Genomic DNA, 16,285 nt, shown 5'->3' with positions numbered 1-16,285 from the left:
CCAGCCCTCTTCTTGTTGTCCAGGTTTCACGGCTTTCATCATGTTGAGCAACCGTCAAGCCTGTCAATTGATTAATGCTGTTCCAAACAGCTCTCACCAAGATATCATCGCTGCCTCGGAAGATGCTCACATGCCCAAGAGCCTGACAGTTCAACTCACTGGCCATAAATCACCCCCCCTTCACTATAGGCTGCATAACTTCTCGTCGTACCCAGTCCTCACAGTTAACTGGGATTGAAATGCCGGATTGATTTAGGAAGTGATCGTTTGTTAGTTAGAAAAAAAAAATCTCATTAAAAGGATTTTTCCTGCACTTCCCTCATGTTAGCTTGGGACTAACTGACAACGGAGCCGGCCAGAGCTTTCGACGGTAGAACTAGAGAACTAGAATGGACTTTTCCGTCGACGTCATCACTGAGGATTATTCTCTATGCTTGTCCTTGCGTTGCCACACCGAATAACCATTACTGTCAAACGTGTCTTGCGTGTTCTAGGCGGGCAATTGCTCTGCATCATTGCCATTGTCTGTTTGATTAAGCTTGTCATGCTCTTCCTCAGTTCGTTCAGATTTACTGAGCAAACGTACCGAGGACGATAGGCATAATCTCATGGTGACTAAGATTGACAGACAGTTGAGAAGGGGAAAAAAATCACAATTTCAGTTTCTTCTTGTTCCGTAATACCAGCAGATGAACGTCCATGAACTTGTTTGGGCACTTGCCATTCCAGAGTGTTATGCACTCACCCCCTCCTCTGTTCTTTCTGTTCAATCAGCCTCGCTCCCCCACACACGCCCCACCCCCTCCCCTGCTTGAGTAATGGCCTGCGTCGACTTCTTGTCACTATGAGAGGTGGTGCTGCATGGCTCGCCCCTGTCCTCCTGTTTCCATGCGTGTCCTTTCAACCGACTAGGCAATCCCAGCTGATATCTCTATCGACCGTGATTTAGCTGATATCGCTGCAGTCTCCCCTTCCTCTCCCTTTACTCCTGCCCTGCAATCTCTCTCTCTCCCTCTCTCTTTCTTTCAATAGCTCTCTTGTTTTATCCTGTTTGGCTCCATCTCCTCTACCTCCAATCCCTCCCCACTTTGCCTTCCCCCTTTTTCTAATAATGTGTTCATCCTCTCGAGTGTCAATATACTCCCAATTCATCTTACCATCACATTTCCCCACCCGGAGGAAAAAAAAGAAGAAAAAAAAACTCAGCTGCTCTGAAACTGTCATGACGGAATACCTCTGAACTCAGATCAGTCATAGGAGGAATAAGTTCTGCATGGCTAAGCAGCATGAGTACAGAGAGATACCAAGCTTTTCTATCTGAGGGGTGACTTGTTTACAGATATGAGGTGAAAACATCAGGCAAAAGGGAATGAAAGAAATTGATTTTTGAGTGTAAAAACAGCTGTGTGTGGTTGTGCAATGTTTGGGGGATGAGGGGGCTTGAGGTGGAATATTTACGCAAGATCCATACTTCTTAAAGATGGATAACATACCATCCATGTAGCCAATAGCTTCCTCAGCCTAAGGCAGTGAGCTGATGTGTTACATCATCTTGACAGGCATTTGTGTTTTCGATCATTCATGCACCGTGGAGCCTCTTATGTTAGGAGCACGTCCATACCGATACCCTTGTGTTCACTCTGTAACCGCTCTGACAGCTCACCTAAATCAGGCTCCTCCTCTGCAGTATGATTTCTACGTGTTACTGCCAGGAACCTGCAAGCCGCCAGTGCGCTGCGAATCTGTAGCGTGTATTTATTCACACACAACCTATTTTCTTTGCCTCGCACTATTTCCCTGCGTGTTGGCGCCGTGGCTGTGCCTGTGTTCTCTTTCGCTGTCTCTTTCTCTGTCTCTTTCTCTCTCCCTCCTGCTAACGCTCACCCACCCAATATCTTCCACCCTCCCCCTGCCCTTTCCTCCTCACTCATTTGCTCACAGACACACTCTCTGAGATGCGCGCACACACACACACACACACACACACACACACACACACACACACACACACACACACACACACACACACAGGCACATGCTGTGCCTCGCTGGATCAGAGCCTCTGACTACAGTATGCCTTCAGAGCGGGCTCCCTTTATCTGGCGTTCATTAGACCACAACTCCAAAGCCAAGGTTGTTTTTGCCGCGCTCCCAGACTGTCCTGGAATTTTCCCCCCAATCCAGGATTCATAATGATACGACGGCGCTTTTCAATTAGCATATTTTTTCCTGCAGCAGTCAAAGAAGGAAACATTTCTGACGCTGACATCCAAGCGGTCGCAGCATCCGAGGAGAATCACCTGCCCTCCTCAGGAGACGGACACATGCAGCTGTCACGTTAACCGTCCTCGCTTTAGAAAAACAGTTCAGCAAATCTGGACCAGGTTCAGGGAGAGAGGAGAAAAGGAGAAAAAAACGAGCAGCGGTGAGGGGGAATGCAGCAGTAGACTTTACTGCATGAGACTGAGCAGGTGGAGCACGAGAGAAGGATCTCCTAGTGCGTTCATTTTGAAATAGAAACACTTGTGCTATACGGCTTGTGCATTCTGTTCTGGCGGATCACTGCCACATCACCAGAGGCTGCTGTTTGCCGGATTTTTGCTTCTGCGTCTGGGAGACAGGGAATGAGGAACTACTGAGAAATTATTTATTTATTTACTGGATTTTCTCCTTTACCGTGCCGCTGCAGATACTGCTCCCTCTCTCCTTCCCTCCCCCTTTCCCCTCCCTCGTCTCTCTCTCTCACACACACTCTCTCTCTCCCTCTCTCTCTGTTCTCTTCCCTTTCGCTGGCTAAAGGGGAACAAAAGCGCTGGTGCCTGCATCACCCGCCATCGCTGCATCTTCACTTGCGCGTTCTTTTTGTGTTTTTGTTTTTTAAATCTCCTTGTCCCTATTTGCTGAGAGAAATGATCCAGTTCACTGCGGACGCATGTTATGTTTTCTCCTGCGGTGGACGGGCACTCTTCTTAGTGGGCAGGTTCAGCTGCCCTCCAGCTCTACCTGTGGGCGATGGAGACTCTTATCAGAATTCTTGTCACATGAAGCTCCGTCCTGCCACTTTTTAACGCCTAAATATCACGATTGAGCAACAACATGGCTGTTTGAAAATTGACACCTGGATTCATCCCCATTCCTTATTTGAATGAGTATCTTTTTCTTGCATTCTGGATACATTCGGCTCACTTTTCTTGAAGAATGTGCTTTTGGATGTGTTTTCAAAGACTGGGTTTTAACACTGGCTTGTCTGTGCAGCAGGCTAGACATTTTGTCATGGCAAAATGTTAAGAAAAAAATAGATGTTAGTTTCTCCTCAGTTTCTTCCACAAGAACATTAATTGGATTTTGACTGCCTTCTTGAATTCCATATTTTTTGGTTTATTTTTCTCCCAAATTCCAAAGGATATTAATCTTCTTTATTCCTAACCAAAACAAAGGGATTATGAAAGAAATGGGCCCAGGTTGCCACTGAGATGCCCTGTGGCCTTCAAGTTGAACTGTCAGAGGCCAAAGCTTGGCCAAGTTGTCTGCACTGGGCCCATGTAGATCTGATATTCATGGGGAGACTCTTCACAGCCACCCCTGTGCTCAGACGGAGGTGCAGCTGGTCACGCTTTAGCCAAGGCATGGGCCTAAGTTATTGTTCCAGGCTAGCCTTCTGGTTCGCTTTGCTCACTATACTTCCCATACAGACTGGAACAGCACGCGTGTCTTCTAGTCTCAGTACCACACACCATGTCCACCATTTTCACAATAAGCATGGCACCGTTCCTATTGCCATCAACAGGATGCCTTTTCTTACCAGAGGGGGTCATGGTAAGAAATTTCACTCACAACATTCTCAACTTGGTGTTTGCTGCTTCACTTATGCATCATTTTGCTCTGATTGCACCTAGTGTCAAGGGTCAGGAATAATAAAAATAGATATGAGCTTTGCTTTTGCTATCCTACGTATTTAAATGTGTATAGCCTTGGCATTTTAGAGGCAACATAGATTTAGTACATCCTATAGGTGAAACCATAGGCCCTATGGTGACACACAGTAAGATAATAGATCCTTGGCTAACTATGGATTTTTCTGCAGCCCCTGTGCACCATCAGACCCCTTTATCTACTAATCAGTTGCAGTAGTGATTGCCCTTAATCCATGTAGCTTTTCAAGATGCTTTGGCAACAGCAGAGCTCTGTTATATTGCAAATACACATCCATGGTGAAATGATTCATCCTTGCGAATCTCATTATCTTTTTCCATGAGATTCTTGTTTGTTTAACAAGTGATTGCACTCCCTATAGTGGAGACAGTTTTGTGTCAAAGGTGATTGCTACACTATACTGTAATTGGTGGCCTCTCACAACAGGCCTCAAGCATTTTATGTACAGCAATGAAATAGAGAAAATATATTTTTCTCTTGGGCTTGAAATATAGAACAGTCAACAGAGGATTTATGATAAATGAAAATTGAACTTCATGTAAAATCTGTCTTCATAATGTCTTCTACATTGGGCTCTTTCAGAGGATAGAGAATAACATGTTCAACTGTAAAGTAGTGACCTATCCTCAATAATCTACATCACACTGGCTATGCCACTTAAATTGGCCCCTTTCAAAGCACTGACACCAGTCACTGCTCCCTTTTATGGTGCGCTTTGAGATTTCTGTCCTAAGACTCACTTTTATGTCCCATAAAATGAGGCTCAATGGATTTGTAGTGTCTTTTTTCACCGCAGCAGTTTTGTCAGTCGCAAAGGGGCTAAAAAATGTGATGAATTACATCTATGCCATTATAGCCATATCATTCTGGACCAGGCTTTTACAGGCAGGGCACAGCCTGTGATCAAACAGGCCTATAAAAAAAAGCACTTCAAAGAACTCACTGATAAATTTTCAATTACCTCTTTTGTAGATTTTGTACTTCAGGTTGTTCTGAAGTATGTGCTTCAGAGCAAGAAATTCAATTTACTGTGACATAAACGATACAGGGAGTGCCTATGATTTACAAGTCCATGGCCACAATCCAATAATCCACCGTGTAGAACGCATATGCAGATGTTGGTTTGCATTGATTGGCATAATATTCTCTATACTGTGTTATGTAACTCTTTTCACAGAAGCACACATCATTTTAAAATAAAACCATGTTTTGTCACATCTACTGTCAGAAAAGTATCTCCACTAAACAATCATTTTTTAATACCTGTTTTTACATGTTGTGTGTGTGTGTGTGTGTGTGTGTGTGTGTGTGCGTGCGTGTGTGCGTCTCAAGGCTAGCCAAAGACTTTTGGAGGCACCTGGGCTATGGCTATTTTTAGGCCACCTATCCTGCTGCAATGCCTCACATACTAATCCTATATGTATTGTAACACTAAATTGTTAACAAGTAAGTGACACACTATCGCACACTGACACTAACAGGTTCAAATGATGAGCACAGTGAGCTGATTAGGTCTATGAAGAGTCATCTAGGTCACAGATTAGCACGAAGCACCAAGTGGCAGGATGCATTGCCAGTGCATTAGTACTATCTTAATGATGAGCCAATTAATTGTATTATTCAACCGCCAGAACGTTAATCAGCGACAATTTTAATCGTTGTTTAAATCCTGAAACAGGATCTTGTTACAGCTTCTTTAGTATGACAATTGGCTGATTATCTCTCTTCTATATACATTTATAACAATGTAATCTGTTAATACATTGGATTCTGGGAATTTGTGCTTGTTTAGATTGCATTAAATGATAAATAAATAAATACTGCATGTTACAAATAACTAGCACTTAAAAGATTGTTGATGAAAATCCTCTGGAATCTGGTCATTTATCAAACCTTGCATTTCATCATTTTAAGACTAATTTTTTCAAGATTCATTTTAGCTTCCAAATGTCTTTGACAGAACGATGGGAAAATGGTTGCAGTAGAAACATAGCTCAAGATAATGACTTTATTATTTACATTGGTGGCATTTTATATTGGGCATTTTATTTTATACACTAATAATCTTTTGTACAACTGATCCTAAGAGGAAGCCCTGAACTACCCGGTTAAACTCCACCATACCTTCTATATCATCAGAGAGCTGATCACAAAAACCTGCAACATATCTTCAGTTAATGTTGGGTCTATACAGTCGAGGCATTGCATCTGGGTTGTAATGAATAAATGATGTTCCCATGCGTGAAAGGGATATTCTGATATCCAAGGAAGGAGAAATCAATCAGGAAAAAAGGTTGATTCTTAGTTCAGGCTTCTTTGTCCACACTTGTGGTCGGAATCAGCACAAGCGTACAATCAAGATACTGCACACAGAACAAAGGACCCCAGGCCATTGTGTAGTTTATCCTGTGAGTCCACATGATATGTTGCATTGTGGATTCATATTGCAAAGTCTCATGTGGTTACGAGACCATATAAGATTGTAGATTTCTTTCTTTATCTATACGTAAAAGGGGAAATACCTTTTATATTCCTTACTCATTACAGAGACAAAAAGAACCAAGATAATAAATTACACAAACTAAGATGAGGTATTTAACATATATGAAAATTAATATGGACCGTTTATTAGAATTAAAAATAAAGGCATACTAAATGTAATTTTTCTTTTCATGTCATAGACATATTTAACTCGTACCAAACCCACTTATCAATTTTCCAAAGAAAATACTATCCATGAGTGCACCAGATATTAAAAAGACATTATTGAGAATGTTAATACATTGAGTGAAGGATTTCTCCTGTCAGAGGAAGCCAAATCCCAATTTGAGATAATGTAATTTATGTGTTTACTGTCTTCCTCAGTTTATATTCCAACCCAGTGTCATGATAACTCAGAAGTTTTTTTTTTCATTGTTGTGTGTGTTTGTTTTTATGTAACCATCCTCTTGTATTTGTGGATGGGCTTCTCGAAAATACAAGTTTCATTTCTTCAAAGCAGGTTTTATGAAGTGTTTTGTTGAACTAACCCCATAACCACTGCACTGCAAGATGGCTGGCCAGGGCTACTATCAATGCCTAATAGCTCACATGCTCCCAACTGGAGTGCAGGACAGTTTGATCTGTGTGACTGATCCCTCATTGTGCTCCCAAGGCACCTGTGTGTCCAACAGTCAGTTAAAATCTACTGCACTTCCCTCTCCAGGGCCACCGTGTTGGTGTTAGAACTGTCTGGCTGTGGCGAGGCAAAGAGCAGCTAATGCTTCCAGAGAGCTGTCTCAAGTGGTGTAGTGAGCTTATGTCAATGATATCTTTGAGAACTATGAAATATTTAGGGAGTGAATTCAACAGAAAATGTTACCCTTAGATAACGAAACACAAGCTTTAATGTGTTGTTGCTGCTAGACTGGGATGAAGGGGAAAGCAAAGGGACAGAACCAACAAAAGGTCTATCAGGAAGAGTTCAATATTCTCTAGGTCACGCATTGCATTACCCTTTAGGATGACAGTGACGCAGCCCCACGCACACACTCCAACCCAGAACGTCGAAACGTTGTTTGACCTACGTAATCGTGGGTTTGCGGAAGAGTATTCTGAGAACGTTTTCCTCTGGAGACTGGGTTGCACACTCACACATACGATCATACAGACTCAAGCAATAAAAACAGACTGAATTCCAGAAATTTCCTTCCACTGCATGTATGTTTTCTTCACATGCTTCTAGTAACTGATACTATAATATCTTCACAGTTGTTCTGTAGCTGAATACAAATGTGTTGATCACATTTTTGCCCAGACATTTAGGGTGTGAAACAAAACAAGGCACAGTGCAGCATGTGTGAGCATAACATGATGAACTAAGGTAACCACTGCTCTGCTCTAGACCTGCAGCAAATAAGAAAAAAACTGGAGAATAAATAACTTGATGAGAATAAAGCGTCTGCTGTAGATATAAAGACAAGGTCAGCAAGGTTTTTTTTCTCCAGAAAGTCAAAACATGTGTTATTGCTTTTCCGTGCTCGACTATTATATAGGATTGTAAAACTCGGCTTACGTGTCAGACTTCTTCATATTCAGAATTTTGACTTTTATGGTGAGGGATCCCATAGTTCCCCATTTTAGGAAAACATGCGTGGGCCTGCAACAGAGAACTAATGGACTATAAGAATAACCTTATAATGACAATCAAAAACCTAGGCATTAGGGTGTTGTTACATGCTGAAAATCTTACCTTCTCTGAGTAAGGGGGAGACCAGAGAAAATATAACGGACTAGCAAACAGTACAGCAGAAGTTCACCAATAACGACTGTACCTGCTTCAAAAGCATTTCTAGAAAACCTCTTCAGCCGTTGTGAAGACAAGATTTAGATCCAAGGGTTGTGCAATAAATCTTTACAATACTTGAAGGTATTGAATCCCTCAAAGTGCTCAATAGAAATTATCTTGTTGTAATTTGGTTGAAAAAACCGCATTGTGCTTGTTCTTTTGTCTGGAGTGTGCATGCAATTCAAAGCCTATTACTGCAGATTGCTGTTATTGTATGTATATTTTGGGATCTTAAAAAATGTGTTTGTCACTAAATGCAATATTCTTCTTAATATTAAAGTTCTAATCCTTAAGATTGGAGTCCAAATTGATTTGGCAACACCTGTGGTTTCTGTGATAACAGCAAACACTACTTTGTCAGAAAAAAAAACCGAGTGTGCCTGTCTATAGCCCAGCCAAAAAAAATCACGTTGTTGTGTTTTCATATGTTCATAGTTAAAACCAATACAAGCCAACTCGTTGTTTACCAGTTGAATGCTTTTAATGTGAAGCGGCAGCAGTAGCAGTGAATGTTCAGTTTGCATTAGCAGTAACTTAAAAGAGCACTCCACCATTTTAACATTACACTCCTGACTACACACCGAGTATTGTCTAGACCTGCTTCATGTGAAAAGTGCCATGAGATAGCTTCTGTTGGGACTTGCTATATAAAATGAATTGGATTAAAATGAACTCTTAACTGCTATTACACTGTCAGAATTATGATTTACATTTTTTCTATTTGTTTTACAGAGGTTATACAGCTCTGGTAAATTCACTTATTTCTAACTCTACACGTCTGAATTTGTTTATTTTCACACCAACCAAAGACGCCTCAAGTGACATCTCTTTATGACATCTCTTGTAAAATGACAATGTGTTACGCGCTGCAAAATATTTTGTGAATTCCTTGGGCATGTGCACGCAATTTGAGGGTAGAAATGGGAGACTCGGCCAGTAACAATGACATACTCAAAATTGTGCTTATCACACAATGAAAGGACTTTGAATGGCTTTTGCAGGAAAACAATGTGCCGACCAATAAATAGCATCAAAAATGGAAAGGAAATAAGAATGGAAAATTCATGAAAACCTTAATGATTTTAACTTTATATATAGTACATTTGCATTCATACATTTATTGTGTGTCATACATGTACAGATCACATGCGAAAACTTGTGGTGCTATTGACGCAACCTTGCAAATACCTCAGCAATAATGGAGTGACATAATTCTAAAAAAATAAAGCCACATGAAAACCTTTGGGATTATATCAAAACGCTATCCTGAACGTCTTTGTGACTTTCGCAAAAATAAAATATGTTTTTCAATACAGTATTTCAGAATTGCATTTGAGTTGAAAGAGTTTCACAATGCCTCAAATCATCGGAAGATTGAGTGGGAGAAAAACCCTTAAAATTGTTTCAGAAGAAGGGGGCCATTGAAGGTGCTCTGAGCTACAGACGTTCGATTTAGAGAACCAACAGTCTTGATACATTTAGCTGGAAAGAGCAGAAACAGCAATTCAACCATAATACCGTTGAAGTTTGCATGTGCCCGCTGCATGTGCTATTCAAGATTAACAAGATCTTCAGGGCGGTTTGTGTAATTGATCAAATTCGATTGATCTGAATGATTTGATTCCTAAAGTCTATGTTCCTCTAAGTCTAACTTAAGCGCAATGTTTTAACTTTAAAAACAAATGTCTTCTCTGACAGGCTCGAGTCTGCACTATTCATTTTCATCATTTCACTGAGCTGAATTTAATAGACCATGGAAGGAGTGAGCCTCAGATGCAATAAGTCAGACGACAAATTCAAACTTAATGTCTCTCCATAACTCTCCATTTATGCAAACTGCTCACAGTCTGGAGATTTATATGAGTGTATATCCGTTATCGATCAGCTGTGTTTTTCCAGTAGAGTGCCTTTGTTTGTTCTTTGTTGTTGTGCTTATAATGGTACAGGTGATACCGGATCCCTATGTTATGATTTAGGATTATCTTTTCAACCTCTCAAAAGGCATGATTAGTTATAGTATTGAGAGATGATGCTCACTAGGTCACTCACTCAAGCCATATGAATAATCAAATTGTCTAGGAAAGCATATTCAGAGTGCTGGTTTTCACCTTTTCACACATAAAGTGCTGTTTGTGTGATGCAAATTATCAAGGGCATCTCAGTGTATTTTGCAAGTCCTATGAGTATGTTGCCTAGTGTGTTGCTGCATATTCAGTTGGCTGAGAGCACTAATGAAAAGGACAAGATGTTTGAGTGGGTAGCAATGCATCTTGGCACAAACAAACAATCCATACTGTTGATACATTTCTTGCGTAGAGATCCATTTAGACACGACAGCCAATCATGGTTTCATTTGAGGACATTTGTGTGCTTCATTGACTGACAATTACGATGCATTTAAAAAGCAGATGAATCAACAGTATCTCTCTATGATTTTGCTGGCCTCTGTAATGTATTAAACCATTAAAAGGGTTTTAATAGGCATACAATTTATCTTTTACAATGAATATGCTATCACCCCATATATCATCACACTATATCATAACCCTCAAATAATGTGGTAGCTACCGGGAGTATTACAAGGTCTGTGTACAATTTAATTAGTCATCAAGGCTTCCAGCGAATAATGTTGTGATATGCAGCACACATTTTGAAGAATCTCCGAGGGAGACCTATTATTCGAGCACAGATGCATTGTATGGTCATGAGTGAAGAGCGCTCCTGTGAGAAAGTCGGCAGAGAGAGATTGAGAGAGAGAAAGAGAGAGGGAAAGGAAAGCTGCATTATGGAAGAGGACTAATGTTTATAGCAATAACCTCAACTAGACTGATGTATTGCCTGCTTTATGTGATGCAGGCCTACCACAGGGAGAGAAAAGAGGAGATAGTAGGAGACGGAACAGGGAGGCAGAAAGATGTAATAAAATGCTTTAACGTTATGACTAATGCAGAAGTTATGGCTGTCTATAGACAGAGGCTTCTGTGTTCCCGCGCAGGTGCATTAGTATTCAATATTTCATGATGCACATTGTGCTTGTTGCCCTTTGTTCACCCTTTTGAATTTCCAAAGCACCAAACAAAACATGTTAATTAGCTGTTTGTAGTGGCACCATTTCTTGCCAAGGCAAAATCGTTTTATTTTTCTACGCTCTCAACTGTGTAAGGAAAAAAGGACAGCAGTTCATAGTTATACATAAAATGCCAAAAACCACCATGGCCTACATGTTAATTAATGCTGTATTAATTTCACATTGTTACATTACATAGGTATTATGAGTTAATAGCACTCACGTCCACTAGTTGAAGTAATACAGAGAACCCCTGAAAACCAAACGTATATGGACGCCTTACATCCCCAAAGACTGTTTAACGCAATTGAAATTAAAATGTCCAGCTGTGTTTTACTGTCAGTGTTAAAATCATCGCCCTCAACTCTGTAGCCCTGGTCTAGGTGACACTCACAGGTTGTTCACCAAAACTCATATGAAGTGAGTGACGCATTATCATGTAATACATTTAGAGGTACTGTTTGAGCTTTTTTTCAGTAGTTTAGGTAGGTTCAAAATTATCCAGTTTTTCTAATAGTGACATTTTTTCTCACTACACTGGCAATTGTAATGTTTGCGATGATCTAGCCAGACCAATTCTTGAGTATTCAAAATTTGGCACAAATGGTTCATGAGATGGGAGTCTCTGGAGTATTGTCTTAAATTGGTCTTCAAGGCTGTAATATTTCCCAGTGAAATTTGAAATGAGACCTAGTGTGAAATTGGGTATCAGGATATGATGATTGACCACATCATGTCTTTCATGCTTGTTCATTCATTGGTTTCATAAAAACAAACAAATTCCGGAAATCGTGAAGCGTTGTTCAGTATAATAAAACGCAGCATTATAGCCTTCATCAAATAACACCTTTGTAAAGCCTGATGTTTGATTTTTGTTGAGATTGTTTGTGTGTTGTGCTGTCTGAGCACTCCTCCAAGCCATTACCAATAAAAGCAAATGAAAATTAGGCTTTTATTGGGTTCACATGCCCATCCCCTATTTCATGTGTATGATGCAAAAGTGTAAAAGGAGTGAGTAAGTAATTCAATTTGACAAAAAAATCTATTTAATTATAGCTGTATAAAAGGCAAAAAGGTCTGTACTTCATTAAACAGTAAGACAATGGATTTCATTGAGCAGAAATGAGGGCAGAGTAAGAGGCAAGATGAGGATAACGCTCACCGAAAGGGAGAAACCAATAAAACCGAGACTCCTTGATTTAACTAATGTCACGACTCACATTTGACTGCAAATCCCAGACATTAATTAAGATTACCTCAGTAAGAAATAATTATGTTTGAGAGAGACTCTGTCAGAGAATGAGCCCATTTAATTAAATTCAAAGTCGGTACATGGTGTTTTTGAAGTCGTTGGAGTGTTTAAGCATCCAACCAGCTGTCAATAAGAGACCTTTGTCGTGAGTGGCCCATTACACCAAGCAGAAGAGTGCTCAAGTCTACGCACTCGGTTTAAATTGAGGCCTCAATTTTGATTCAAGTGTTTCTCCAAGCTTAAGAGTTTCGGGTATTGGAAAATATCAGTTGTTAAAACAACACTTCGGTTTCAGGCGTTAAAACAAGCGCAGAAAAACAAAATAATATACTATTAAAGGTAATGGGCGTCTCTGCTCTACCCTGTATCATAATGACTACACATCTTTCGTGATGTAATTTTTTCATCTGAGGACAGGCAGTTTCTCTCTATACCTACAGTCAGCACCTGCAATCCCAGCTCATCTAACGGCACATTCACTTTTCAAGAAAAGTAACTTTAGTTTTGACTGAACCTTAAATTGCACAAGATATATAGCAAGGACTTACAGCTCCAATCGTGGTTTTCTCGCACAAATGACAAAAAAAAATCAAAATTCTAATTTATATTTAATCAGCATTCCAAGGTTTCTGGGAGGTGCGGTATAAATCATATAATATCTTCATATTAATATGCCTCATTCATCTCAAGGAGACATGACCCTCTCTGAGTGCCGATGAATAACTTACATGGTGAAAGTTTAAGCAGTCACTATTGCTTTGCCCTGCACCTGCTAGATACAGCATGAGCGGGTGGAAACATTTTAGTCAGGCTTAAAACTATGCTTTTTTAAAGTCACCTCATATCAATCACTTACTTTGTCTTATTTAGTTAAGTGAATTGAACATTAACAGCTAATATTATTGTTGTTTAACCCGTATATCTGGATATCAGAAAGTTTGTATAAATGAAAAACATATATGCTGAATATTGATTCAACAATCATGTTTAAAATACCCAGACAATAAGAGATACTTTATTGTTGTACCACCAATAGTAATAAATTACATTATATAATAATACATTTATTTAACATCTGAAAATAAGCAACGAAAGAGAGGCATGGTCAAATGGCAAAATAGCTCGACAAATGCTGGTTTTAAATTACTGTAGCTGATGTTTGGCTCAGAGCTGGGGTAAATCAGATGCAGAGGCCAGGCGAAAGATAATTACACTCAACCTACTCAAGTGCTCGTTGACCTCACATGAATACCATTGGTGCTTTTTGTGATTTTAGCTTGAATTTGTCACTTCCTGGATTATGTTTGTTTTTGATTGTTTTGTATCTTTTAGTGTGAAATATTTTTGGGGTGCCCATAGTGTTGGACTCAGTATTTGTAGTTGACGTGTGATTGTTAAATTAAAAGATGCAGCTGCAGCGCTCAACTGATGTCATTAGTTGTTATTAGTTTACATAGGGGAATGTACAACTTCATACTTTGTATATCCGGCTTTCCTCCTTCCTTCCTGATTTGAGCGTCTCTCCACCTGCGATGTTGTGAAAAATGAAAGGTCAGACTTGGTTGGTGAGACATGTCATCTTCATACGAGGGATGGCACTTTAAATATATTTTTCTTAAAGGTTGCCTATTATGCCGAATGCACTTTTTCATGGTTTTTCAACATATATGGTTCTCCGGTGTGACTAGAGACTTCCAAAGTATGAGAAAAAAAAACACCCTCTCGCTTTATCTCCACCTCCACCTTTTTTCACCATATGTCACAAGGGGAGAAGCAACGTCCCCTCATTACCAACCGAACTTAACACTACCTCCACCTGTGATAAGAATACGTCAGATAACCCTGAATCTATCTGCCAGTATAAGATTCAAACTGGCAGTTAGATTCAGGGCCAATCAGAGCAGACCGGGCGTTTTAGAAGGTGGGGCTTATGATTATTAAAGAGACAGGCCCTAAAACAGAGCGTTTCAGAGAGAGGCGAGTAAATCTAATATTCAGCAATGGCACTGTGAATAATACTGTAAATAGGGTTTTGGACACTACATCATGAAAACACTTTCAAGTAGAAAAACAAATAACAATTTTGAACCTGAAAATTAGCATAATATGTGACTTTTAAAGATGGCTCCATCTCCGTCTGAACAACAGCTGATTATTTTAAAGAGCACAAACTAAAAACCTGATAACCATAAAAGCACAGCCTAATTAAGTTCTATTCTGTCTCTCTTGTTTTCCAGCCGGGACCACGTATATCTTTGGGAAAGGGGGGGCTCTCATCACGTTCACCTGGGCTCCCAATGAGCGCCCTAGCACCCGCGCCGACCGGCTAGCCGTGGGCTTCAGCACTCAGCAGACGGACGCCATCCTGGTGCGAGTGGAGAGCACCCATGGGCTCGGGGACTATCTTCAGCTGCACATAGTAAGCACGGGGAGCGGGGTCTGGGTGCTTGAAGCATACATTTCCCAAAACACATGAAAGATAGGTGGGAAATCACACTGGATAAAAGATCCAACTTAAAGGAGATTAAAAATCAAATATATTGTTTGTATAATTTCAGTCCTTCTCATTAATATTTGTGTTCAAACTCTGAACTATGTAGAGTAAAGTACACATTTCCACTTGTGGTAATTCCTGTTGCACTATAAGCTGTATCCCGCTGTCCATGTGGACTTAAAGAAGCATTGTATTAATCATTATAAAACACTGTATTTGTAATTATTTACAAAAAACTCGAAACATCTCATAAAAAACCAGGACAATTTGTTAAAGGGAACAGTGGGATTAAGTCCGCTCTGTCTGCAAACAAAAGATAACGCATTTATAGATTATTTTCACACATTGTGTTCATAATACCTGAGGATCAACAACAATATTGAGTACTATTTGCCAGCGTTCGGATGAAAGCAGCTAGTGGCAAAAACTTGTTGATGGGAAAAAAAGAGCCAAAAATGAAAATAACAAAGTAATTTACATTTCTTTGTAGATAGTTAAATGGCTTTGTTGAGTGCTGATGCTACAAACTTAATTTAATGGAATGAAAAAGAAAACAATATAATAAACACTCTCATGGTCTATTACTTGATTAAAGTTTTAACTCGACTGTGCACTTATCCACAAAATATTGAGTCAAATTATTGATATATGAAGCAGGAAAAAAGACATTTTGACCACGAGAAGGATTAAATAAAACACGTCAGTGGACTTGATTTCCCGCTGATAAACATGTGAGTCGGTTGTTGCAGAACAGAGTGACTCCTCAGCAGCTGTCAGCCACTGTGTCTTTTCCTGCAGGGAAATCAGCCTTTTTAGGATCTATTCGAAGGACAGATGTTCCATGACGAAGACGAAGAAGAGGGGAGGTCTGTGAAATGTCTGCGTGTGGTGTCATAATTAAAATCACACCTGTTGTGAAAGCACAAGGCAACATTTTCAACTGGAGTTTGACCCTTATTAGCAGACTCTTTGCTATTACCCGCATAAAAGACTATCCCTAAAATCACACATCCTGTCCATTCTTTATGCAAAGTATTTTCTAAACATGTGGAATGGTGTATTTATTTGATATTCATAGCTTATTTCCAGCATACACAGACATGTCCAACTATTTTTTTATAACTTTTTTTTAAAGAAGCAGCGTGTAAAGGTAATTGACATTGGTTGAAATGGAAAATAAAAGTAGGTTTTAATTAGTGTACATTACCTTGA

The 16,285-nt window shown here is 39.8% G+C and overlaps 1 protein-coding gene across 1 annotated transcript in view; it reads left to right on the top strand.

The window, feature by feature from the left end:
• The window catches only part of LOC307260310 (neurexin-2-like), a gene marked incomplete at both ends in the record, with an annotated part of 96,358 nt that overhangs the window by 62,504 nt on the left and 17,569 nt on the right, over positions 1–16,285 (top strand). Inside the window, one exon of the mRNA XM_080040512.1 lies at positions 14,817–14,998. Within this exon, the coding sequence (XP_079896638.1) occupies positions 14,817–14,998 (182 nt within the window). The remainder of the gene's footprint in view (positions 1–14,816; positions 14,999–16,285) is intronic.

This window comes from Ammodytes marinus (assembly GCF_949987685.1).
Source record: "Ammodytes marinus genome assembly, chromosome: 14".
NCBI classification, from domain to species: Eukaryota; Metazoa; Chordata; class Actinopteri; order Uranoscopiformes; family Ammodytidae; genus Ammodytes; species Ammodytes marinus.
Note: the sequence above shows the minus strand (reverse complement) of the source record. Positions and strands in the feature narration are given on the sequence as shown.